The sequence below is a fragment of the Convolutriloba macropyga genome, chromosome 4, assembly GCF_964194025.1.
Source record: "Convolutriloba macropyga chromosome 4, txConMacr16.3, whole genome shotgun sequence".
Lineage (NCBI taxonomy): Eukaryota > Metazoa > Xenacoelomorpha > Acoela > Convolutidae > Convolutriloba > Convolutriloba macropyga.
In genome coordinates this window covers 25,028,704-25,056,601 of record NC_134471.1, presented here as the reverse complement: position 1 = coordinate 25,056,601, position 27,898 = coordinate 25,028,704, and the positions used below count along the sequence as shown (strand labels likewise).

At 33.8% G+C, this 27,898-nt stretch overlaps 3 protein-coding genes across 5 annotated transcripts in view; 1 reads left to right on the top strand and 2 right to left on the bottom strand.

Moving 5' to 3' along the window:
- LOC142337547 (ras-related protein ORAB-1-like) overlaps positions 1 to 27,898 on the top strand; it is a 555,140-nt gene that overhangs the window by 366,282 nt on the left and 160,960 nt on the right. The window lies entirely within an intron of this gene.
- LOC142338336 (chromobox protein homolog 1-like) lies at positions 6,512 to 11,109 on the bottom strand. The gene is made up of 4 exons (XM_075388040.1): positions 11,023 to 11,109; positions 10,051 to 10,310; positions 7,271 to 7,427; positions 6,512 to 6,822 (listed from the first exon to the last, which is right to left on the bottom strand). Exons 2-4 carry the CDS (start codon positions 10,276 to 10,278, stop codon positions 6,677 to 6,679), a joined length of 531 nt encoding a protein of 176 aa, XP_075244155.1. The 5' UTR covers positions 10,279 to 10,310; positions 11,023 to 11,109; the 3' UTR covers positions 6,512 to 6,676.
- LOC142338335 (vacuolar protein-sorting-associated protein 25-like) lies at positions 20,479 to 21,741 on the bottom strand. The gene is made up of 2 exons (XM_075388039.1): positions 21,205 to 21,741; positions 20,479 to 20,748 (listed from the first exon to the last, which is right to left on the bottom strand). The coding sequence occupies exons 1-2, from the start codon at positions 21,553 to 21,555 to the stop codon at positions 20,542 to 20,544; spliced, it is 558 nt and encodes a 185-aa protein (XP_075244154.1). The 5' UTR covers positions 21,556 to 21,741; the 3' UTR covers positions 20,479 to 20,541.

Sequence of the window (27,898 nt, the reverse complement as noted above, 5' to 3'; positions counted from 1 at the left end):
TCAAACGACTCAAAAAGTTCGGAGTATTCCTCAAATGCTTACCAGGCTACTTTTGTTCCGACACTTCCCAAAAATGAAGGAATATGTATGCGAGGTTTCAACCTTTTGTTTACGCACCGTAGAAAAAAGAAAGGAACCATTTTGTAGCACTCAGTATCCAGTTTTCATTTTTATAAAATATCAGAAATTGGAAAAAAGGGGAACTCTGAATATTTGAAGAGAAATTTGAGAAGGAAACAGAACGATCGGGTTTGTTGGGGGGACATATCGCATTGAAATTTAAGATAGAAACAAACGAAAAAATTTTTTAGTCAAATAGGTCAGGATAAAAGATTTTTCAATAACACTAAGGAACGATTTTTGAACAGCCCCTATACTCACTTAAGATAATTATTTGCGATGGCATTGGAGGCGCTTACTTCCTCCAAAAAAGGAGGAATAAACATGCGACGTTTTCACTTTTTGTTTACGCACCGTAGAAAAAAGAAAGGAACCATTCTGTAGCTCTCAGTATCTAGTTTTCATTTTTATAAAACTATAAAATTTTTAATAAAACATCAAAATTTTTTAGTAATCTTTATACGCCTCAAAAAGTCTGAATATACCTCAAAAGCTTCACAGACTATTTTTGTTCCAACACTTTCTAAAAATGGAGAAATAAATATGCGAGGTTTTCACTTTTTGTTTACGCACCGTAGAAAAAAGAAAGGAACCATTTTGTAGCCCTCAGTATCTAGTTTTCATTTTTATAAAATTTTAGAAATTGGAAAAAAGGGGAACTCTGAAATTTTGAAGGGAAATTTGAGAAGGAAACAGAAAAATCGCTCGGGGGCAGTGGGGTGTGTTGCGGGGACATATCGCATTGAAATTAAAGATAGAAACAAACGAAAAAAAATTTAGTGAAATAGGTCAGGTTAAAAGATTTTTCAATAACACTAAGGAAAGATTTTTGATCAGCCCCTATACTCATTTAAGATAATTAGTTGCGATGGCATTGAAAATGCTTACTTTTGAAAAATTTTAATGAATTCATTCAATTCCTGCAGAATTTTTCACAGGTTTTTATCAAAAACCTAAGCAACTGTGTAGAAATTCAGCATATACTTCGCACATTTCTGGTAACATTTCCTAAATGCCCGAAGAATAGCTTGAAATGCACAAAGAAAACACTTGGAAGCCCAATTGCAGCCTATAAAACGCTTGCTTGTTCAATTTTGCACTACCACCATTCACACGAACCGCACGACCATCGCGAGAATGGGAAACGCAATCCATGCAGCAGAAATATTTTTTGTTTGTTTTTGTATCATATGTAACAAATATTTTTTAGTAATCTTCATACACCTCAAAAAGTCTGAATATACCTCAAAAGCTTCAGAGACTATTTTTGTTCCAACACTTTCCAAAAATGGAGGAATAAATATGCGAGGTTTTCACTTTTTGCTTACGCACCGTAGCAAAAAGAAAGCAACCATTTTGTAGCCCTCAGTATCTAGCTTTCATTTTTATAAAATTTTAGAAATTGGAAAAAGGGGAACTCTGAAATTTTGAACGGAAATTTGAGAAGGAAATAGAACAATCGCTCGGGGGCAGTGGGGTGTGTTGCGGGGACATATCGCATTGAAATTAAAGATAGATACAAACGAAAAAAAATTTAGTGAAATAGGTCAGGTTAAAACATTTTTCAATAGCACTAAGGAAAGATTTTTGATCAGCCCCTATACTCACTTAAGATAACTATTTGCGATGGCATTGAAAACGCTTACATAGGAAAAATTTTAATGAATTCATTCAATTCCTGCAGAATTTTTATCAAAAACCTAAGCAACTGTGTAGAAATTCAGCATATACTTTGCAAGTTTCTGGGAACATTTCAAAAATGCCTGAAGAAAAGCTTGTAGTTAAAACACTTGGAAACCCAATTGCAACCAATAAAAGGCTCGTTTGTTCAATTTTGCTCAATCACCATTCACACGAACTACACAACCATCGCGAGAATGGGAAACGCAATCCACGCAAGGAAATATTTTTTGTTTGTTTTTGTATATGTAACAAAATTTTTAGTAATCTTCAAACGCCACAAAAAAGTCTGAATATACCTCAAATGCTTCCCAGACTACTTTTGTTCCAACACTTTCCAAAAACAGAGGAAAAAATATGCGAGATTTTTACTTTTTGTTTACGCACAGTAGAAAAAAAAGGAACCATTTTGTAGCCCTCAGTATCTAGTTTTGATTTTAATAAAATATCAGAAATTGGAAAAAAGGGGAACTCTGAAATTTTGAATGGAAATTTAAGAAGGAAAAAACGATCGCTCGGGGGCAGTCGGGTTTGTTGGGGGGACATATTGCATTGAAATTTAAGATAATAACAAACAAAAAAAATTTAGTGAAATAGGTTAGTTTATAAGATTTTTCAATAACACTAAGGAAGGATTTTTGGTCATCCCCTATACTCATTCAAGATAATTAGTTGCGATGCCATTGAAAACGCTTACTTTGGAAAAAGCTTAATGAATTCATTCAATTCCTGCAGGAATTCTTTACAGCTTTTTATCAAAAACCTAAGCAACTGTGTAGAAATTCAGCATATACTTCGCAAATTTCTGGTAACATTTCCTAAATGCCCAAAGAATAGCTTGAAATGCCCAAAGAAAACACTTGGAAGCCCAATTGCAACCTATAAAACGCTTGTTTGTTCAATTCTGCACTACCCCCATTCACACGAACCGCACGACCATCGCGAGAATGGGAAACGCAATCCATGCAGCAAACAGAAATATTTTTTGTTTGTTTTTGTATCATATGTAACAAATAATTTTTAGTAATCTTCAAACGCCACAAAAAAGTCTGAATATACCTCAAATGCTTCACAGACTGTTTTTGTTCCAACACTTTCCAAAAATGGAGGAATAAATATGCGAGGTTTTCACCATTTTTGTGTACGCACCGTAGAAAAAAAGAAAGCAACCACTCTGTAGCCCTCAGTATCTAGTTCTCATTTTTATAAAAAATCACAAAATGGAAAAATGGGGAAATCTGAAATTTTTGAAGGAAAATTTGAGAAGGAAAAAGAACAATCGATCGGGGGCAGTCGGGTGTGTTGTAGGGACATATCGCATTGAAAATTAAGATGAAAACAAGCCAAAAAAATGTTAGAGAAATAAGTTAGGTTAAAAGGAGACTTCTCAATAATACTTTACAATATAAAGCCTAAAAAACAAAAAATATAAGACCAAAAATTTCAAAAAAATTTTTTTGAACATTGTTTAAAAACATTTCTATCCGTCTGTGTTCTGCCGGTTGAAGACTATTGTACGAACCCTTTTTTCTCTGTATCAGATAAAATCTGAGGAAATTGAAGACTTCAGGCAATTTAAAGCACTCCAAATAGCAAAAATTATTTTGAAAATGTAAAAATGGAAGAAAAAAGGTATTCTTTGCCCAAATCCAGAGCATTTTTGCGCCAAATTCTTATTATTTAACCAGAACTAACCATCAAAGTAACTTCAGAACCTTCGAAAGAACATCAAATCAACCAATGTATGAAATCTGTTATCTGCTTTATTTGTATTCTTCATAACGTCAGCAAATAGGACAATCTAAACTTCTCCATTATAAAGAAATACAAATGAAAATGGAATTTAAAGAAGTTGTGGATCATCAGATTGAAAAGATACATATTAAAGAAAATTAAAAACTAAAACTTCCATTGACTGCAAAACTCCTCATAGGAAAACTGAATTTTCATGGAAGGAAAAGTAGAATTTGTCTGTTCAGTTTTCATAAAAATTATCATAATTTCCTATTTCTTCAATAAAACTCTTCCAAAAAACCGAAAAGCGCCAAAACATTAAATTTACTGATGATCAATGTTCCTCGAAGCTACTAAACGGAAGAACTTACGAACAGCTCTCAACGTTCCCTTGCATGTTAAAAACAAACCAGAGGAAGAATGTTAAAAACATTCAGAAGTTTTAAAAAGTAAAAATATTACTCAATTTTTTCTAAATAAAAGTTTTAAATTCAAAACAAAAATAAATTTATTAAATCTACTTTTCAATGCTTTTGCGTATTTTTTAAAACAACAAATCGATGGATTATGCTCATTTAACAACAAACATGATAAAATATTTCGAAAAAATTCAAAAAGTTCATATGTAATTTTGGTGACAATTTTACTATAACCAATACAAATGCCTCAAAATGTCCACACCTGCTTTTGCAGAAAAACAATTAAGACACTTGTGAACATCGACGAACATTGTGTAAAAATCAGATGCCAAAAAAAATTTTTTGGGTTGGCGAGATTCGTATTTGTGTCTGTGTGTGTGTGTTTGTTTGCGTCTGTGCACGCCTGTGTGGTTGTTTGTATAGGTGTGCGTATTTTCAATGTGTGTGCTATGTGTGTGAGAGAGAGTGTGTGAGAGAGATTTCTCTCAAACAAACAGAGGCAGAGAGAAAAAACTGCAGAAATCGCATCTAAATATGTCCGATGCCAAAGCTCTGTTTTTAAGAAAACAGCTGATAACACGTCTGAAAAATTAATTGAAGTTTTGAAAAATAATTTGTCCCCGTATGCTCATAAACATTAAAAAGGACAGAAACTTAAAAACCTAAAAAAAGTTTCATATCAGGTTCTATTCAATTTTACGATTACCGATTAAATGGCCTTGTTTACACCTTGTTTTCCAGAAAAGCCGCCATACCAAATCTAAACGGTGACGAATTTTGAGTAGCGATTAGACAAAGAACGAAACTAAAAGAATATACTTTTGGGTACTGAAGTTTGTATCCGTTTGTGTTCGCGCATTCGAGCGGGCGTTTTTATGAGTTCGGATTTCATGTGTAAAAGAGCGGGAAATAGGGATAGTTAGTGTTAGAGAGATAGTTCATTCAAGTGTTAGACACAAAGAGAGGGAGAGTGCAAAATCTATCAAAAAAAAATTAGAAAAATCATCTAATATTTGCAACAAATTGCGGTTTCAAATATGTCCAAGACCAAAAACTCTCTTTTTAAATCTCGCGGTTCACATTTCTGTCAGATTTTGAAAAATTATGTCGCATTGTGCTCATGAAATATTAAAATTTTAAACATAAAATCTAAAAAAACTTCAAAGTTACGTGCCAGCTTAGGGTCAAAATTACAGTTATCGATACAATTGCCTCAACAAGTCCACACCTACACTTTTAGAAAAAAAACAGTGAAGACCTAAATGAACAGTGAGGAATCTTGAGCAGTGGCTAAATGACATTTAAATTTTTTTGTTGCTGGGCTTTCAAATTGTGTGTTGGTGTTTGTTTGTGTAATTTGTGCTGTGTGTGTTTGTATGGTTTTTTTTGTGTCTTTCAGACTGTACTCAACTTATCTTTCTAGAGTTTGTTCTTTTGAAAAAAAAACAACGTTTTTTTTGTTCAGGCGGTACAAGTAATTTTCTCCAATGCAGATAAGTTGTCTGGTACAAGTAATTTTCTCCAATGCAGATAAGTAGAGGTATATTGGAACATTCTGTGCTACGCACAGACTCGCGCGAGTGATCTTGTTCTAACACATACATGTCGCTTCACCAAATCAAACTATTCTCAAAAGATGAGTTCTCTAATTCTCTAAGAGACTTAGTTTTTATGCCTTGAAATTTGCGATCAGCAACGATTGACTTCGGTAATTTTCATAACACTTGTTTTCGAATTTCACCCGATATATAATAGCCGATGAGAACGGCATTGACTGTGAACAATTTCCAAATGATTTGAACTTGTGACAATTCTTTGAGTGCAAAGAGATTAAAATGCAAATGGACAAAGATGTAAAATTTAAAATCAAGACATAGCTCCGCAAGATTATCAACTCAAATGTTAAAACCGCAGATCAGTTCAATGCAAAGTTTTGGACGCAAAACACAAAATTCTAAAATCAAAGCAACCAAGACCAGCTATTAAAATTTAAATATCATTTTTTCTACATTCTTTTACACAAATTCTTCATAAACGCGTACTACAGTACAATCGGTATGCAATACATTTTTCGAAAGATGTGTTTTGCCAAGTTGCGATATCGAATATTCACTTTTCATCACACATAAAAAAAACACGAAAGCGTTCATCACGATATCAAGAAAACATAAAAACAAGAAAACGGAGAACTCCACATTAGGTTTTGGAGAAACTCGCCCCAGGAGATATTTGACATCTAATATTTGTTCAGACGCTGCTTTCTCCACAAGCGAAATAAATCACATAAGGTAGGGATTTGTCGACCTTAATCCCAATCAGACATGTTCATTGCCAGAGAAGCATAAAAAGAAAAGACATTTCTAGTGAAGAAAAGACATTTTTAGTTCTTTTAAATTTTTCGAGGAGACATTTCTAGTTCTTTTAAATTTTTCAACTTTTAACCCAAGCACGTTAATTTGCGATATTTCAGCCTCTATTTAGTATCTTAAGAATTTTATTAATTGGCTTTAAATCAGTATCTTAAAATTTTAAAATACCAGTTATCTATGCTGAGAACGTTGATCAAATCCGTAGATTATGAACATGCTGCCCTAAAGAATGGTAAAAACGTGGAGAAAACAGGTCTATCTAATCTCCAAATATTGGGAAATTGTTTCTATCACAAGGATCAAGTTTATTGCAAAAAGAGACAATAAGCACAGAAGAAGTACGAGCCAAGTGTTCTACTTTTTCTCCTGGTCATTTGTCCACGTCAGTCTATCTTCGTAGAACTCAATCACGGTTTGGGGGCACTTGACATTGGCTTCCTTGGCCAGAACTATGTCTGTCTGGTCACTGCCCTTCCACTTCATTAGAAACTTAAGTTCACCTGAATAAATTATACAAATTAATCAACCTGTCGATACATTCACAAGTTTTGTAGTAACAAAAACAAATTAGAATAAAAATAAGCAAATAATTATTTGTGACCAGTTTTGAATAAGCACATTGAAGAGGCGAGTAAATTAACTCGGATCAGTAAGTTTATTTCCTATTGCAAGATTAACACAATGCAGCCCGCTATTCTTGCTAACGCTGAAATCTTTGTCACCATTGAGCACTCATTAACATAATGAAAGCTTAAATAACAAGTTTGCTGGCTGTTCAATTTATTTCAACCCTCAAATATTCGCTTTAATAATCATTACTCATTAACCTCTTTACGGGTCGCGTCTTTAAGGGTTACTCAATGTTTTCTTTGACTGAGTTATATCGAAGATCACTCTATTTGGAAAACAAAGGTGTCCAAGAAAATTGAAGAAGTGTTGGACACAAACCTCCAGCATCGGTGGCACCCAATATCTTCTCAGGCTCCAATTTTCTGTCGAAGCCATATACCTCTCCAGATTTGACACTGCCACTTCCTGTCCCCTTTCCAACAGTGTAGCCACCGGAGTCTTTGACAGGCTTCGGCTTCGCTGTCTCCTTCGGAGTCTAGATTTAAATTCAGATGGTAGACGATACAGAGAATTTTATACAGAATATTAAGTTTAATCACTTTACCAAAAGCAATCACTTTCTAATCAATTTCCGACAACTGCTAGTATATAAATTCATCATCAAAAGAGAGAAAGAAAGCAGAAAGAAAATTCCACTATTTCTTATTACACAGCACAAGTTATTGTACAAAAAAGCACTGACAGATAACGAGACCATTACAATTTACTTTAGGGGCAGAGGGGGTGACTGAGGGGGTTAAATCTTTAAGAAAGGCGTAAGGGTCTAAGAGAGCTGCTAAGCCGCTTAATGCCCTCGGTACTTCACCTGTTTATCGCGTTTTTGAGCCCGAAAAGATAAGGTCAAACAAAAAATCAGGCACGCTGAAAATCTCACAAAAGACCACAGTACTCATATAATTGCTGCAAAATTCATTTGAGATCAAATAAACATCAGTATTTCGTGTGTATTTCAAGGATATATTAAAGTTGCTCAAAGATGGAAAATCGCAAGCACGTGGTTTCCTTGCAAATAGGATTTGATTCCATTGCAAAACGCACTTTTTTCTTTTTCAGGGCCTTATCAAGTCCAATGAATAATTCCCATTCATTTCAAATGTATATTTAGCATGAGGTAGTCTTGTTGAGTACCTTTTGAGTACTGTTTCCAGGCAAGGCCCATGAATCATTTGCAAATTTGTCCTACTTGTATTCAGCTTATATTTTTTCAGCTTACCGAAGTTTATCCAAAACAATTGATTATTAATCGCCCTGAAAAGGTGATTATTTATCGCTATCAAAGCAAATCCGAGAAGCTCATGGCTGTGAAATTCATAGACGATAGCAAAGATACGCATTGGAAAAACATCGGTCTCTATTTTGAAGTAAACGATTTTCAAAATCATTTTTTTTTACTTAAAAGAATGTTAAAACTTAAGGAACCAATTGGATGACAGTGAAAACGTTCTGAACATAAAATCTAAATAGTTGACAGAGAGCATGATACATCTCAATTTCAAAAACAAAACTGCAATCCTTTGCCAGTGTTTCTTACGCACTATTTGTTGTCTAGTCGTAAACCAAAGTATTTGGAAACCAGTTCTAATTTAGAAACCTTGAAAATCAATCCGAATCACCGATTAGAATACTTAGTTCGGAGGCATGCTTAGGTTTTTCGTTCCAAAATTAATTACGAAATCGTTTTGTTTGAGACATGATGTCAAGATAAAAGACCAGCCGCTCCTTTTTATTTTCCACAAGAAAATATCTAAAAAAATTATTTGTCCCGGATTTCCAAGCAACAAAAGTTTTTCATTTCTAATTTCCATTTCTGAATACAGATTTCAACACAATTCTCTGAAAGCTTTCAATGCAACAAACCCTTTTAATTTTTTCCGATAGTTCTCAGCTTATATGCGACAGACGCCTTGAAGTCTAGAATTGGAATAATTTGAAACTATTTGGCAAGAGTAAGCAACATTTCTTATGACTCTTTTCTTTGAGCACAAGGTCTTTTGTAAAACTCGGGTCTCGATAAGTCAGTCCACTCACACAACTTCGTCGATAAAAACTGGGATGTTTCCGATCAGTACAACCACAATTTCGTCAAACAGTAGGAAAATAAAAAACCAAAGGGAATTGCCGTTTACTTTTTTTACAAAACCGATTTTTCGATTGAATCGCAAAACAACTTTATTATACCCTCAACACTACTATCAAATCCACGTCGAATAAAATCTTCAGAAGTTATGATTCTCCAATTCAAGTAGGCCAGGAAAAGAAGTAGTGACTTGCTCAACAAAAACTGTAAGCAAAAACTACCACGTCTGCTAACAAAGTCATAAAACTTGTACCAAGACACGTTTGTTTAACTTTGGATTCAATAATCAATTTATGCACAATTAAGCGTCGAAGATGCTGTCCATTGTAAACTTTCAAATATAAAAGACTGCAATAAAGTCAAAAAGGACGGCTAGCTTTGTTACAGAAATCAGAGCTCAGCATTTCAGCCCATTTCAAAACATTGAATCTCATGTGTTCTTCAAAATTTTTGTATGCGCATTTTATCATCATTGACAATATTGAGATTCCCTGAGTTTGTCTAAATGAGTGGCGGAAAAAAACCAACTTATAAATGTGACCTATTTTCTGGTGACAATTGTTGGTTACGTCATGCTGTAGTAAATTGGATATCGAGTTTTTATAAGGCAAATTGTCCAGCCAACCTCAACCTTCTTAACTGTGAAGAACTTTATTTGCACTGCGAATATACTAAGAGTGTAATTGAAACAATGGATTCCAAAAGCGAATACACGAATTAACATAAAATAACAGATTTGTCACAGGACCCTGCAAATTGAAGAACGAAAATCTTCACAACCTATTTCAGTTACGGTCAAAATATAAGCTGATACTGAAAACGAAGTCATATCAAAACAGACTAAAAAATGCTTAACAAGAGAAAAATCGTGTTCTATTGTTCTCAATTTGTGAAACAAAATAGGAACCTGAGATCTCGCATTTTCCACTCTATATTACGTTTCAACGCATAAAACACAACTATGCAATTAGGGCATATACAGGTGACAATTATTCAGTTGACGAAGATCCAAAAACGTTACCTTCTTTGATGTTCTGGCCGCTTCTTGAGTCTCGAACTCAGCTATCAAATCAGGACAGTCTAAGTTCTCTTTTGGTTCCCAGGTGTTGTCTTCGTCTCCATAACCCTTCCATTTAAGTAGATATTGAATTTTGCCAGCCACCAGGCGTTTCTTCACCACTCGTTCCACAACGTACTCCTCCTCCTCTTCGGATTCCGAGTTGTGCTTGTTCGAATCCGTCTCAGACATTATACGAGTGGCTCCTTTTTTTAAGTTCAAATCTGGAAAAAGAAGAATTTTGGAATCAGTCCAGGTTTCAGTGGTCGGTTGCTTTTTTTTGCTGTTCAAAAGTAGGTAAATTCGATTTTGGGCAATTAGAACGCTTTTGATTTCAACGTTTGAAACTCTAGTGCTGTTCACATATACTCCAATGCAATTTTGAGACCGGGTTATATTAGCATGTACAGCAACAAAAAATCTGATAGCACAAGGCTAGAAAAATTAAAACTAAAGAGATAATATTTTGCGGTGCCAAGTCTTAATGCAATTCCTATAACCAAGAAAGATAAATTTGAATTCCTTCTTAGGAAGTAATAACTCACTTAAATGACCTATCGAACTAACTAGCGATCGTTGACAATTATAATTGGTACATGAGCAAAATTAGATAAAGATAAGCTATTATAGACCAGTTTAGAGCAATTTGAGTCCAAACATAAAATAAAAACAGCATAGAGCAAATCCAATAGCACGTATTAGATTTACTGTTCGTAACTTTGAGTCAGCCGGAAACTACGCGACTTATTATACTGACAAAGCTCTGGTATTACCACCTGAATGAGTTCCAACTTCGAAATATAGCACCTAGAATTATCACAATAGTTGTACAGCTGGAATTGCAAGTTAATTATTGTCTGTACAAAACGGGGGTAGTGAATTAATTAGATTTGGGCATCAAAATAAAAATATACTTGTGACGAGGTTGTCACAAACCTGTGCTCGCAGCTGTTCACTTTTGAGGAATGCAAGGCGCATGCAGTTCCTGGACACCAATAGAATCTGAAAAAAGAAGCAACATTTCACAGGCCACAGAATCGCTAATAAGAATTAGATTTGACATAACTTAAATTTGAAATAATAATTCAAAAGCCATTCTTATAAATCTGAATAGGATTCTTTACAACCTTTATAATTTGTATATGAGCAACGGTAGCTTAAGACCACAAAACTATAGCATTATAAAACTCAACACCTCTAAGGCCATAATACAAAGCCTATGGCATCTTTTCGACATGATTGCGGTTGTCTCAGATGTTTAACTTTATCATTTTCCATAGTCTGGGCTAGAATAAGCTGGAAAACGTAGGCTCCTTCTCAGTGAATGTCTTGAGCCTCTTGGCGTCCCCATGGGTACAGGTTACAACACCCTATACCAACTCCGACGCTTATCTTGCAAGATTCTTCCATATGAGACTTATGTTTTACGATGCACGACTAGAAAACTTATCTCGCGAGACTTAGATTTTACAAGATACACATCGAACATTTGCTCAATACTTTCTAATTTCAGCTCTAAGCTATTCAACGAAAAAAAATTCAAATGCTTTTTCTGAAGATTCTTGCAATCTGAACGTCGACCTGCAATTGTGCGTCATCTTGCAATGGACAATAGGATTACGGCGAAACCAACCGAGTCAATATTTTTCAATACTGACTCGGATCGTTTTAGATGTTTTTCGAGATCGTTTTAGATGAGCAAATGCTGTTTAAAAGCACATCCAGCAGAATGAGCGAACATTGCAACTAGCCTAGAGAAGTGATGAACTTTCAGACGAAATGCCGAATAAGGGACACCATAAGGTAAAGCGAATCAATTTTTTGTTTGACGTAGTAAAAATCAGGATCACAATAAGAGCCGACTGAGATGCAAAGCGAAATTGTCAAGCTGAGAAAAATTGGCAATAAAAAAATCTCGTTTAAAACCATTAGAACAAAGATAAGTTCTTTCTGACGAGTACAATTGCATTATTTAGATTTTATTGATTCACTCCTTTAATCATCGATTATTCGTCGTTCGGTACTTTTGTGTGGACAAAACTTTAATAGTTATTGATTACTCATCCAGAAAACAATTCAGAGAAACATTTTAACTTGAAAATGCAAAAAAATGCACTTGTGAGTTAAGTATGGTAAAAACTTTTTTACGAGTGAAAAAAGAATCACGTCAATGGAGTCTTAAAAAGATGAATCACTTTACAAAAATTAATTGCTGAGTGGTATAATTCTTTGAAAAAATTTTATTTGATTTTTTGAGGCAAGATCAATTGGTCACAACCAAGATTGATGCTGACAATGAATGAAAACTAGCCGTAAGACTCCGGAATTGACTCGAAGTAAAAATTAACTTAAGCCCTAGTCAAACAATAACTAAACTACTTTACCACTTAATTCATTATACACTTCAATATGAATAAGAAACGAAGCAAGCAATAGAAAAACAAGGGAAAAGCGAAATAAGATAACTTTTTAAGTTCCGATGCCAACGAATTACTTACATCAGATTGTCTGATATAGTTAGTTTAGGTTCGTCAACCCACAACCATATGATAAGAACAAAAAAGCTACATCAAAGAAAGAGAAAATCTAGCAAATGAAAAGAACTCAAGAACAAAATTTAAAAATCTGTTACTCCTTATACCAATTTCTGAAAGTGGCTCCAGTCAAAAAAAATCTTCTCGAAACACCTTATAAATCAATTTTATGTTATCATTGAGCACCCATAAGCCCCTAAGCACTCAAAAACACTTTAAACATGGGCGAAAAATGCATGAGCAAAAAATGCAGAATTTCAAACATGAGCAAAAAATGCAGCAAAAACTGCAGAATTTTTTTTCACTTAGCAACAAAACTGTAAAAAAACTACAAATTAACAATTCAAACTATACCAAAAGTCAGAAAAGAAGAAGTCAAAATATTCATAAATAGAAAATGAGCAAAAAATTAAAATTTACACATTTGGTCTCAACTACAGCAGAATTAAGTTCATATGTATAAAATCAAAAGTTCACCGAATCCAATATAAAAACTAAATGCATCCGAAAAGATTACTAAAGACAGCAACAAAAAATGAGAACATACAAAAACCTTCAAAGAAGCGTCGATAACGTCGAATTTGCACTGATAGCTCAAGATTGCATAAATAGAAAATAAGTAAAAAAAATTAGAAGTTAGATATTTTGCCTCAACTACAGCAGAATTAAATTCATATGTATAAATCAAAAGCTCATCGAATCCAATATAAAAACTAAATGCATCAGAAAAGATTAACACAGACAGCAACAAAAAATGAAAACAATACTAAAACCTTCAAAAAAGCGTCGATAACGTCGAATTTGCACTGATAGCTGCTACAAGATTGCAGATTAAAGACTATATGATTGAAAGTCAAAATGCTCCCAAACGTACAGCTGCTAAGGACTAATTGTTCCGACCCCACTTGTGGGGGGAGGAATTATATACTCAAATGGGTTTTGTTCAGACAATTTTGGCCGATCGATATATTCATCGTAGAGATATGTGAGTGGTATCATTAAAAAGCTCGTCCAGCGTAGAATTCAAAATTAAAAAAATTTTTTAATATCGTATTTTTCGAGGAGTTATCGAGGTTCAAAGTTTTATGTGGACACGTGATATTTGCATGATTTTGTTCAATTTTAGCGTAATCATTGTTCAAATTAAGGCTTTTCCATAGAAGTATTATTTTAAACTGACATTTCACGCTACAAAATGAAACAATTTCGTGTCACCAATAGACCGATGAAAAGGCCAGTTCTGGTCTCATGGGGAAGTTTACTATAAAAAAAACTCAAATTCAATTTCAGAGCTGTCCTTTTTAAAACTATTCCTATTTATTATTGTGTTTTAGTGACTTAGAGGATAGTCACTTTTCGTATCGAGGTTCTGTTGATGACAAACCTCATTTACAGTCTAATGATATCCATTGAACAAAATATTCGTTTTCAAGGAATCGCTCATGTGTTTTTTGTCTTCGACTCTTGAGTTTTCAAAATTTTTAATGAAGTTTTGATTTACTTTTTGAGATTTTAATAAATTTTGGGAGTCCTGTGGTATAGATTCACTATCTAGAAGTGCAATCGGCTTCCTACTGTGCATTAGGTAAAACTATACAGTGCTTTGAGTCGATAGCTAATGGCTAATAATCTTTCGAAAGATTTTTTTGAACATTATGTTTTTGAATATTATTTTTCTATGAACAGTAAGTCAGTATCAGTAATGGCAGGTCCCCCTTCCTTATATTGCAACCAAAATTAATCTGGTAAGCGCTTTTATATACAAACTATTGGTTTTATGACTTCGATAGCACGAGTTTTCATAATTTCGGCTCCCTTTGAAATCTTATCTCAATATCCAAATATTGATAGCTCCCATTGGCTTCGCAAAAGACGTCCATTGGATCATAGATAAAGTATTCAGAGAAAAGATTATGTTTTAAACGGCTTCGAACCTTTCTCGTATTTCTACCTTTTTTGATTTTTGCCTGTATTTGTTGTTGTTTTCTTAATCATAGGACTTATTGTTACGTCTTAATGATGACATATTGATGACAAACATCCTTGACTTTCCATCGAGGCATAACGTCGTGTATTTTCTGACTTTCGTTGAAACTTCTTGAAGTTAATGGCTGTTAAGACTTCAAAAACATTTTGAAAATATTTTAGACATTAACCTATCTTAAATTTAGTTTCGTAAACTATAAATCAGTCTCAGTAATGATAGGACCTCCTTCTTCTCAACTGCAACTAAAATGAATCTGCTTAGCAGTTTTGTCTTCGAACTATTGGTTTTATGACTTCGATGCCACGATTTTTTATAATTCTTTCTTTCAATTTCGATATTTTTTGTTCCTTTTGAAATCTTATCGCATTATCCCAATAATGATAGTCTCCATTGAGTTAGAGAAGACTTCCAATGCATCATAGATAAAGTTTTCAAGAGAAACAAGATTGTTTTAAATGGCTTCGACATTTTCTTCTCGCAATTTTCTATTGAGTTTTTGGTTTTTGCATGTAGTAGTTGTTGTTTTAATAATCATAACACTTATTGTGTTGTCCTGTCGATGACTTATTAGTGACAAACATCCTTGCCTTCTCATTGAGGCATAACTTAGTGTATATTTTGACTTCCGGTGAAAGCTATTGAAATTATTGCCGTTGATATAACGGGTTTTGTCCAAAATCGGGGTTTTTGAAGTCATATTGTTTAAATAAGATGAAACCCATTGCTGTTAAAACAATATATAAGGTAAGAAAATTATTTACCAAAAGTTTCTTCTTTTTATTGATTTCGACACTTCTCGCTCAATTTTTTTTGAATTTGCTGTTTTTGCTTTTTTTATGTAGTCGTAAAATGCTGACTGGTCTTAAAGTCTTTAATTGAGGATTAAATGAATGATGTTATTCAACGCAGTCAGTTTACAGCGAATAGTATTACAGTTTATGATATTGTTCGTTTTCAAAGATTTTTATACTTTTCAATTTTTGTTCTTTTCGTCAACTTGTAACGTATTCTCATCATTAAGAGGTTCCATCCAGTTCTTTGTAATTCAAAAACTATTTTTCATTTGATATCATGTCATGACTGATGCTTGTTTGTTGGACAACATGCGTTTTCATAAATTTTTTGAGTTGTCACTATTTGTGTTTCTTTTTCTCTTTTTTTATAGCACATTCGCTAATTTTTCTTGTTTTTGCTTATTTTTTGTTTGTTTTTTCCCCTCGTAATCTTTCTAATGGCAGATCTTTTAGCGCTGTAATGAGGCATGGTATTATGTAATTCAATTAGTAATTCGGTTGTGCAACGTTTTTTAAACTCAAACATCTATTTTTAATTATCTCATCATTAGGTTTAAAATTAAGCCAAAAATGTTGATGAGCTGGGGTCGGAACATCTTGTGCGAACGCACATTAACGAGCATCCTTGTTAGTTCAAACATCAAACAAGGAAAGCGAGGGTTGAAGAAACCGAAGACAATGTTTTTCTTCCAAATTCTCCTCGAGACACGACTACAAAACAACCGGTCCCAGCAGTCCTGGGCTTCGTTTTTTATTCAATCGGTGGCTATAAGAAGGACAGACAAAAAACAAACATAGCTGGCAGATTGCCAGAAAAAAGCCGCAATAGATTCGTAGATCGGCAGTCTTAAAAAACAGTAAAAAAGACAGACCAAAAAAACTCGTCTTTTCATTGAAGGCTGATCTGTTATATTTTGATTAAAAATCTGTATAAGTTATTGCTGCCTCTATTAGCTGATCTCAAATAACCTTCATTTAGAGTGACACACACTCATTTGACCTTATCTCTTTGAATTAAAGTAAATAAAAGTCAATTTCAAAGTGAGGAAGTCATTTTTGAGAGTGAGGTAAGTCAAGTGTGACCAAAAACTTAATCACGCGCATGAACAAAAAAACTCGCTCCACTAAGAGCGGAAAATGACGTCACACATGCAATTCAGTTGAAATTGCATGAACGAATGAACAAAAAGTGGCTGTGACGTCATATGGTCGTAACAAAAATCATGACGACGAAACAAAAAAAACATAGCAGGACAAGTCCTGACGTACAATTCAAAGAATTTTCATTGACTAAACAGAAAAACCAGACCTAGAATGGACTAAGAGTGAATTGAGAAAACCATTTTTAAAAAATTCTGATAAAAAAATAAGAAAAAAAAAACAGAAAATCAACGTGAAAATGCCGCATGTGAACAAAAAATCACTACCGAGAAATCGAATTTTTGTTCAAACACCGTTTTCTCACTCTACTTTAAAATTAGAGCGAAAAAAATTCACGCCGCAAAAACACTCGCTTTTTCGCTCCACTTCCTGTTTCGGCGTGACCAAAATCACTACTCCAATTTGACTTCAAAAATCATGAAAATGTGTGAACAGATCTTAAAAAAAACATAGCCGGAAGAATTCCGGAAACGACTCGAAGTAGAAATCTGCCTATTCTCACTAATCAGATGCATAACCAGCATATTATCAATCGACAGACAGTGTAACCTGTAACCAATTCACAAAGAAAAGACTGGAGAACTGGAAACTTGACAAAAGACCAAATCAAAAAATAATTTTCTCTAAAAATCCAAACAAAATTCTCTACAAAAAGATAATATGCAGCTTCTCATCCATAACTCATAGAAATCAATTAGTTATATATTTGGCTAGATCAATCGCCCACCTAGTACTTGCAGAGAAACGTTAAACAACAAACTAAAAAAAGACTAAGAAAAACTCTTTAACGAATTAGAGATTTGTATAATTTGTTTAAAGGAAAACTGCCCTGCTAAGCCTTCAAGTGCAAATTCATAGTATCAACACCTACAAAAATGCTCCTTTTTGGGAAAAAGTTAGCAACAAAAAACATAAAATTGGAAGAAATGGGCAATAAACTTAGAAAAAAGACAAAAAGTGGCCCAAATTTGCTCTGATTTACTCGATTTTCTTTAACAAAACAACTCGAAACTAATATCAATTAAAACGAGAGACATCCAAAAGAGCTACAATAATTGACTTCCACTAGAAAACTCCCCAAATGCTATCAAAGATTGAGGAAGAATAGAAACGACAATTAAAACCAAATTGAACAAATAAAAAACGAGAAAAAGTAAGTTGTTTTTTTAAATTTTACAAGAAAAAATAAAGCCAAACAAAGTTAGCAACAAAAAACATAAAATTGGAAGAAATGGGCAATAAACTTAGAAAAAAGACAAAAAGTGGCCCAAATTTGCTCTGATTTACTCGATTTTCTTTAACAAAACAACTCGAAACTAATATCAATTAAAACGAGAGACATCCAAAAGAGCTACAACAACTGACTTCCACTAGAAAACTCCCCAAATGCTATCAAAGATTGAGGAAGAATAGAAACGACAATTAAAACCAAATTGAACAAATAAAAAACGAGAAAAAGTAAGTTGTTTTTTAAATTTTACAAGAAAAAATAAAGCCAAACAAAGTTACTTTGAGCAAATAGAGCAATGAAATGCTCGCGAAAAAATGGGCAAGTCATAACAAGCTAAATAAATTGTCTACCATTGAAAAAAAAAACGAAAAAAACCAAAAATTTAAAAAAAAGTGGTTAAAAAATTCCTAATTTTTCTGTCATTTTTCTTCAGAAAAAATGTTTTATAACAACAAAATTGTAATCAATTTGTATCCCTGATGATCATTGAGTAACTACTCTCTATGCAAATTGCACTTAAAGCAGTAAAACAAAACAAAAATCCAAAAAACATTAAATTTCGTCGAAAAATCAGCAAAACTGATCAAAAACCTCCAAATTTGCATATAACTCAAATTAACTACTTGAAACCTTCAATTCCTATCAGAACGAGCCCAAATCCAATACAATATCATAATCAAACCTCGTAAACAAGAAAAATTGCAAAAAAACTGCTTTTAAAAGCCACACGTGAACAAAAATATTTCGCTCGCTCAGAGAAAATTTTTTCACACATCAATTTCTCGCTCTCTCAAAAACAGCGGTATGAACAAAAAACCACTCTCTTTTCGCTCCGCTCTTCACTTTTGTTCAGCAACCAAATCACTCCAAATTTTTTCACGCGTTTCATTTCCCGCTTCAAAAATCACTCCAGTAAAATTGATTAAAAAAAGGACTTCTCCAATACTCCTCTTCGAGTCGTAAAAAGACAGCGCCCCAATACAATTCAAATTCTTTGAATTGTAAAAAGACAGCGCCCCAATACAATTCAAATTCTTTGAATTGTAAAAAACCAAGAGAAGGCCAATAATAGCCCCAGCTATCGCTGTGCGGCTATTAAAAAATTACTCAAACTGGTAATACAGCAACAAACTGTAAACAATTATTTTTGATTTGAGCAAAGATAGGTTCAAATAAATTTCAAGCAGCATTCAAAGCTGTTTGAAATTAGGAATATATCTCAGAAAAATGGCGCGAAAAGAATGATTTTAATGGGATGTAAAAGTCAACGCATCACTAAGAGTTAAGGTCAAACGGTTGAACCAAATGAAGAGCAGAGAGAGAAGATTTCCGAAGATAATATGTCGAATTAAACAATTTAAATAGGTCTATGGAGAGAAAAATGATAACCACCAACATTTTCTCGAGGCAACCTTCTCGCCGTGCTTCATCCCAGGGGAGGTGGCGGGATAGCTTGGTATATACAATCTTACACAAAAGAAATACACGTTTAAACTTATTGCTTCCAAGTTTGCTGAGAGCAATTAAATAATAAAGAAAATTACCAGTCAAATGATACACAAGAAAACCAACCGCAAAACAAAACCGTCGTACACAGTGAAAGAACCGTCACCGACTGAACTTCGAATAAAGCTACAATTCACACTTGCACGCCGTAGAATTTAGAAGTAGATGCATAAATGAGTTGTTGACGTTATCGACGTCGCCTACAAAATTTATGAAAAACGAACAGAAAAAATGATATTGATGATTCAATTCCGTTCTATATAAGCCTTTATTAGATATTGTCGTCACACAAATGAGTTTTTAAACTCAAATTAATTAAAAGCCATTCTACCGAGTGAGCTTAATCACGTATTATCAAAATGTAATTACGCAAGAGACCTTAACGCCCCGGCTGAACAAAATATGGGAAATAACGTCAACCACGCTGATGCTGCTATGGAGAGAATGCTGTGGTGGTAAAGAAACAAAGAATGCGCGCCAGAAGATGAGTATACTCAGAATAATGCATTAGATCTACGCTCAGCTTCCAGCTTTGCAGTTATAAAAAAATGGTGAAAATGAGCTCAAAAGATCTCGAAAATGCACCCAAGAATATATACCAAAAAGCCATTTGTCAAAGTATAGCTATGGGGGAATAACTCTTGGAAAAAACGCACCTTTAAAAACTGCTCGCGCAGCAAAACTTTTTTTCAACGAATAATGTATGGACAAATAATACTCGCTCTGTTTTTTCTACCCCTGTTGATTTGGTTCAACAGATTAGCCTAAACCCTTCTTTTTACGTGCTGCAGGTTTGACTACATCCGAACAACTCAGTCACCGATTTACAAGCAAATCAAGTCGCCAAAAGACCACAATGAGATCAAAAGTTACCTCACATATCGCTTTGCATTATTAAGCAATATTATGATCGATAACTAAAGTGATTTTGGTTTAAAATCGTTTAACGCTGTGTCACTGTTAACAGCGTTCTAAAAAGAACTTCTAAAAGATTTTAAGGTAAAAAAGTTTCCCATTCTGCAACACAATGGATTTTGGAAGAAGCGTTTGATCCATTAAAACATTTGATTCATATGCTCTTCAGGAAGCCTCAATATTGAAAGCTGAAAAGGCTGATTTCCATAACTGAAAAGGCGGATTTCCATAACTGCTAGTTAAACCTTTGTGGGCTAAGAAACAGTAAATTGAAAATATATTTCATTTCTTGCAAATTGGAATAACTTTTTAAATTATTGTAAAACACTAGGCAAAAAATTTGACTCCCTCTCGATCAATTAACTCTGCTTTTCGAGAAGCCTCTAACGTTCTCAAACTGGCGAGAATGAGGCTTTCGTCTAATCCGTAAAACTCTTCTTCTGTAGTGTCAACTCCATTCGTCAATTCGAACAGAGTGCAAACTGTGTTCACGTGGCCTGTTCTCTGAGCCCAGTCGTACAAAATTGTGCCCCACTGAAACGGTGAATAACAATTAGGTGAGAAAAACGGTTACCACGGGAATCCACTTTTGAATTTCGTACCATCAGAGCCGTGTATTAAATAAGATTAGTATTCTCAGTAAGGCTTCCCAGAAACAAGATTAGTATTCTCAGTAAGGCTTCCCAGAAACTTTAATTAAAAACAATTTGCGCTATAATCCCTTTTGCGAATGAGTCTTCGCGATTCAAATGACAAAGCAGCAAAAAGCGAAAAACAGCAAGAAATAAAATTTATACTATGGCCTCTCAGAATATGACCATCATTCTATCATTATCATGGGTTTGCGCTAATTAATGGCTACTTCATCATATAGGACTATAAAAGCCACTATTCATCAAAAACATGCAGCAGTAGTTTGCTCACAACTTGACAAAACAAACTTAGGCTCATATTTTCATAATAAGTTTTTTCTAATCAACTACTTTTTACCTGCGTAGGCGTTCTCCAAATGATTGTAAACTGAGTTTTCCTCTTATCCTTCCAATGAAGGTTGCCTCTTTTGCGCAATACTTCTAACACAAATGTCAAGTCGTCACTCGACAGCTTCCGATTGATAGACTTGTTATTGAACAGCTCACACGTCTGTGCCTCTGTGGTGTCAAATGTGAAAATTTTCTTCTCTTTACAGTAGGATAGAATTAAACTGCACCATGCCTCCAACTGCTTCTGACGAGTTTCTAAGTTGGGCTGCAGGGTGAAAAAAGGTGGGAAAGAGTACTGCCAGGGCCACTCAAAAGAAGGATTGCCCATAGCCGCATCTGAAAATCGTAATAAAGCCATATCTTATCAATTTCTACGTGAATTATTACTTCAAGTAACGAATCGAAGTAAAGATAAAATTCTTTGTACCAGGCGTAGATTAAATGACTATTTTTTATTTTGATTATTAAACCCCAATGTTGAAAAACAGAACAGACTAACGTCGGTCGAACTGATGGCGAGCGGTTGGTAGCTAACAGCGGCTTAGGGAGGACAGATTTAGCTTAATTGAGGTGCGAGGAGAGCAATGGGTGCGGCATTAAACAGCTTCCAATTGTTTCAAATTGAAAAATAATAACAAGCCGTTTCTTTTAGCTTTATGCCTTTGACATAAAAGAGAACAACTGAAAAATCTGACCACAATTATGCTGCACTGGGATCTGAAATGAAAAAAAAAATCGAAAAGCTGACTTACCTGAAAAAACTGGCTGTTCGAAGGAAACGATCTAGGCCAAATTTTAAAAACCTACACTTAAAGCAAGCATAAATTGGTGAATCGAAACACAATACAACCGTCTCTTCAACAGAAAATTCAATAAAATCCAAATTGATATTATTGCTGGCAGCTATGCTGTGCACGTTTCAAATATAAATACTTTAAAAAGTTTTCCCAATTACGTGTTCAATAATAGGGTTAAACTCCCTCACGATTCACAATATGAGGCCTCCCCAATTAACTCTCTGAGTACGCAACTGAGGCGCCACCTCAAAAACACTACGATGGAAATCAAACAAATTAATATGTCAAATTGTTAAGAGCCCTAAAACAAGGATTATCAATTCGTCCTCAAAAACCTTATAGTTCGGAACCCTTAAACTCTTGTACTTTTTCCTCTTAAGGTAATTTTTCTAGTCAAAGCATTAAAGTAAATCTCAACGGAATGTTATAGGGAATCTAAAGGAATTTTCTACGGAATCTATAGGAATTTTCTACGGCAGAATCATTCTACACAAAATTTGTCAAACTCCGGAGTAATATCCGTAGAACAAGGCTTGTATACCATAGTGCTTACCGTCGTCAGCATTAGTTGTTCTGAGAACTATCTCTATTCCTTTGATTCCAGATTTTTTTTCGGGGGATTGTGGGAGGACGAATCATCAGTAGACATTTGAAAAAATTTGATTGGAAACAACTTTTCAACATTTTTTCAATAAGAAAACTATATATAAAACTTATCATCAGTCTGCTACATTAGTTATTTCTTCGAAAATAGTCTCATAGGATGTTTTTATTCCCTCTCCTATTCCGATCGCGAGATCTGGGATCATTTTAATATCCATTGTCTCTTCATGGTTTCCTGATACAAGCCTTTTTAAATACTATTTCTCGAATTTTCTGTCCCAATAGCAGCCCAATTTTTCGAATTTTCTGGGTTATGTCCCAATAGCAATAAATACCAATAAGCATAAGAGATGGTAACTAATACTTATAGGAACGACGTTCAAATAGCGGGCATCTAAAATTGGGCTTTATGGGTTTATCCCGTTTCTATTTCTGACTTCAATTTTTTATACTGACTCTGTTCATTTTGAATTTCTTTGCTGCGCAACTGATGTTCAAATTCACTTTTAGCAGAATGAGAGAAGAGAGAAACTAGCCTACAGAAGTCAAAAAGATTTCACGCAAAATGTCGAAAAAGCGACAAAATGGTAAAGCGAAAAAAAGTTCGACGAAGTAAAAAAAACATAGCAGGACCAGTCCTGACGTACAATTCAAAGAATTTTCATTGACTGAACAGAAAAACTAGAACTAGAATGGACGATGAGTGAATTGAGAAAACCATTTTAACAAAAATCAGAACAAAAAAATAAGAAGTAAACAGAAAATCAATGTCAAAATGCCGCATGTGAAAAAAACCACTAGCTAGAAAAAAAATTTAACTCAAACAAAAAACTAGGCCTACAATGAGCTGTGAATGGACTGGGAAAACCATTTAGAAAAAAAATCCGATCCAAAAAACCGAAAAAACAGTAAAAATCAGAGTGAAATTGCCGCATGTGAACAAAAAACCACTACCGAGAAACCGAATTTTTGTTCAAACACCGTTTTCTGACTCTACTTTAAAATTAGAGCGAATAAAATTCAAGCCGCAAAATCACTCGCTTTTTCGCTCCATTTCCTGTTTCGGCGTGACCAAAATCACTACCCCAATTTGACTTCAAAAATCATGAAAATGTGTGAACAGATCTTAAAACCATAGCCGGAAGAATTCCGGAAACGACTCGAAGTCAAAATCCATTTAAACGCCATCCAACTACTCACCAAACAAAACTTGCCTTCACTAATTTATGATTATCTTGGTGATGAAATAAAAAAGTAAAAACAATAAAATCAAATCTGTTAAAATATGATAAGAAATCGGATAAAACTTTGTTATAAATTGAGATCCCGAGAAAACTATCTCTGCCAAAATAACTTCATCAAAACAACTAGTACTTACAAAAACTACTAATGTGAATTTTGAAAAAATACTTTAGGCTAAAATTATGCAAAAAAATAGCTCTTAAAAACAACTTTCACTGAAAACCTGGAAAAGGTTAATAAATTTTTTCATATTTCAAAAACATATAAATCCAAAGAAAAATTCCTTTCAGCCAATAGGGTATCCAGATGCTCGCAAAACAAACGGCAAATTATAATAGGCAAAGAAACTTAGCTAAAAACAGAAAAGCAAAACGAAAAACTGCAAAAAATTAAGAAATATAGTTCCAATTTTCGCCATTTTTTTGTCATATTTCTCAACAAAATGATTCTTACTCACAAAACTGTAACCACTTGCTATCATAAAATTGCTCAAGTAGAAGGGGTTTCTTCAATAACCATTTGAGCCAGTAAAACAAAATAATCGTAAAAAAACGCAAAAATTAGCCCGAAAATCAGCAAAACACATTAAAAACCTCCGAATCATCATAAAATTCATATGAATTTCCAGAAACCTTCAAACCACTACCAAAACCAGCCTAAAATTAAAACAAAATCATAACCAAACCTCTTAATCAAAATAAATGAAAAAAACTGCTTTAAAATGCCGCACGTGAACAAAAAAATTTCGCTCGCTTAGAGAAAATTTTTTCACACATCAATTTCTCGCTCTCTCAAAAAGAGCGGTATGAACAAAAACCACTCTCTTTTCGCTCCGCTCTTCACTTTTGTTCCGCGCCAAAATCACTCCAAATTTTTTCACGCGTTTCATTTCCCGCTTCAAAAATCACTCCATTAAAATTGATTTAAAAAAAATATTTATGGGTTTATCCCGTTTCTATTTCTGACTTCAATTTTTTATACTGACTCTGTTCATTTTGAATTTCTTTGCTGCGCAACTGATGTTCAAATTCACTTTTAGCAGAATGAGAGAAGAGAGAAACTAGCCTACAGAAGTCAAAAAGATTTCACGCAAAATGTCGAAAAAGCGACAAAATGGTAAAGCGAAAAAAAGTTCGACGAAGTAAAAAAAACATAGCAGGACAAGTCCTGACGTACAATTCAAAGAATTTTACATTGACTGAACAGAAAACTAGAACTAGAATGGACGATGAGTGAATTGAGAAAACCATTTTAACAAAAATCAGAACAAAAAAATAAGAAGTAAACAGAAAATCAATGTCAAAATGCCGCATGTGAAAAAAACCACTAGCTAGAAAAAAAATTTAACTCAAACAAAAAACTAGGCCTACAATGAGCTGTGAATGGACTGGGAAAACCATTTAGAAAAAAAATCCGATCCAAAAAACCGAAAAAACAGTAAAAATCAGAGTGAAATTGCCGCATGTGAACAAAAAACCACTACCGAGAAACCGAATTTTTGTTCAAACACCGTTTTCTGACTCTACTTTAAAATTAGAGCGAATAAAATTCAAGCCGCAAAATCACTCGCTTTTTCGCTCCATTTCCTGTTTCGGCGTGACCAAAATCACTACCCCAATTTGACTTCAAAAATCATGAAAATGTGTGAACAGATCTTAAAACCATAGCCGGAAGAATTCCGGAAACGACTCGAAGTCAAAATCCATTTAAACGCCATCCAACTACTCATCAAACAAAACTTGCCTTCACTAATTTATGATTATCTTGGTGATGAAATAAAAAAGTAAAAACAATAAAATCAAATCTGTTAAAATATGATAAGAAATCGGATAAAACTTTGTTATAAATTGAGATCCCGAGAAAACTATCTCTGCCAAAATAACTTCATCAAAACAACTAGTACTTACAAAAACTACTAATGTGAATTTTGAAAAAATACTTTAGGCTAAAATTATGCAAAAAAATAGCTCTTAAAAACAACTTTCACTGAAAACCTGGAAAAGGTTAATAAATTTTTTCATATTTCAAAAACATATAAATCCAAAGAAAAATTCCTTTCAGCCAATAGGGTATCCAGATGCTCGCAAAACAAACGGCAAATTATAATAGGCAAAGAAACTTAGCTAAAAACAGAAAAGCAAAACGAAAAACTGCAAAAAATTAAGAAATATAGTTCCAATTTTCGCCATTTTTTTGTCATATTTCTCAACAAAATGATTCTTACTCACAAAACTGTAACCACTTGCTATCATAAAATTGCTCAAGTAGAAGGGGTTTCTTCAATAACCATTTGAGCCAGTAAAACAAAATAATCGTAAAAAAACGCAAAAATTAGCCCGAAAATCAGCAAAACACATTAAAAACCTCCGAATCATCATAAAATTCATATGAATTTCCAGAAACCTTCAAACCACTACCAAAACCAGCCTAAAATTAAAACAAAATCATAACCAAACCTCTTAATCAAAATAAATGAAAAAAACTGCTTTAAAATGCCGCACGTGAACAAAAAAATTTCGCTCGCTTAGAGAAAATTTTTTCACACATCAATTTCTCGCTCTCTCAAAAAGAGCGGTATGAACAAAAACCACTCTCTTTTCGCTCCGCTCTTCACTTTTGTTCCGCGCCAAAATCACTCCAAATTTTTTCACGCGTTTCATTTCCCGCTTCAAAAATCACTCCATTAAAATTGATTTAAAAAAAATATTGCAGGACAAGTCCTGACGTACAATTCAAAGACTAAACAGAAAACTAGACCTAGAACGGACTATGAATGGATTGGGAACGCCATTTAGAAAAAAATCCGATCCAAAAGCTTGAAAAAACAGTAAAAATCAAAGTGAAATTGCCGCATGTGAACAAAAAACCACTAGCGAGAAAGCGAATTTTTGTTTAAACACCGTTTTCTCACTCTACTTTAAATTGAGAGCAAAATTTCACGCCGCACAACCACTCGCTTTTTCGCTCCACTTCCTGTTTCGGCGTGACCAAAATTACCACTCCAATTTGACTTCAAAAATCATGAAAATGTGTGAACAGATTTTAAAAAAAAAACATAGCCGGAAGAATTCCGGAAATGACTCGAAGTGAAAATCCATTTAAACGCCATCCAACTACTCACCAAAAAAACGTGCCTTCACTAATTTTTGATTATCTTGGTGATGAAACAAAAAAGTAAAAACAATAAAATCAAATCTTTTAAAATATGATAAAAAATCTGATCAAAGTTTGTTATAAATTGGGATCCCGAAAAAACTATCTCTGCCAAAATAACTTCATCAAAACAACTAGAACTTACAAAAACCACTAATGTGAATTTTGAAAAAATACTTTAGGCTAAAATTATGAAAAAAAAATAGCTCTTAAAAACAACTTTCACTGAAAAACTGGAAAAAGTTACTAAATTTTTTAATATTTCAAAAACATATAAATCCAAAGAAAAATTCCCTTCTGCCAATAGGGTATCCATGTGCTCGCAAAACAAAAGGCAAGTCATAATAGGCGGAGAAACTTAGCTAAATAAAGAAAAAAACGAAAAACTGCAAAAAATTAAGAAATATAGTTCCAATTTTCGCCATTTTTTTGTAATATTTCTCAACAAAAAATAATTCTTACCCACAAAACTGTAACCACTTGCTATCATAAAATTGCTCAAGTAGAGGGGGGTTTCTTCAATACCCATTTGAGCCAGTAAAACAAAATAATCGTCATAAAAACGCAAAAATTAGCCCGAAAATCAGCAAAACACATTAAAAACCTCCGAATCATCATAAAATTCATATGAATTTCCAGAAACCTTCAAACCACTACCAAAACCAGCCTAAAATTAAAACAAAATCATAACCAAACCTCTTAATCAAAATAAATGAAAAAAACTGCTTTAAAATGCCGCACGTGAACAAAAAAATTTCGCTCGCTTAGAGAAAATTTTTTCACACATCAATTTCTCGCTCTCTCAAAAAGAGCGGTATGAACAAAAACCACTCTCTTTTCGCTCCGCTCTTCACTTTTGTTCCGCGCCAAAATCACTCCAAATTTTTTCACGCGTTTCATTTCCCG

Excerpts from the sequence above, each read along its gene's own strand:
- LOC142338336 (XM_075388040.1), bottom strand. The coding sequence starts at position 10,278 with ATGTCTGAGACGGATTCGAACAAGCACAACTCGGAATCCGAAGAGGAG. Across the intron at positions 7,428-10,050 it reads CGGCCAGAACATCAAAGAAG|ACTCCGAAGGAGACAGCGAA; the intron begins GTAACGTTTTTG and ends ATTTAAATCTAG. Across the intron at positions 6,823-7,270 it reads GGGTGCCACCGATGCTGGAG|GTGAACTTAAGTTTCTAATG; the intron begins GTTTGTGTCCAA and ends TAATTTATTCAG.
- LOC142338335 (XM_075388039.1), bottom strand. The coding sequence starts at position 21,555 with ATGGCTTTATTACGATTTTCAGATGCGGCTATGGGCAATCCTTCTTTT. Across the intron at positions 20,749-21,204 it reads TTTGGAGAACGCCTACGCAG|TGGGGCACAATTTTGTACGA; the intron begins GTAAAAAGTAGT and ends TCACCGTTTCAG.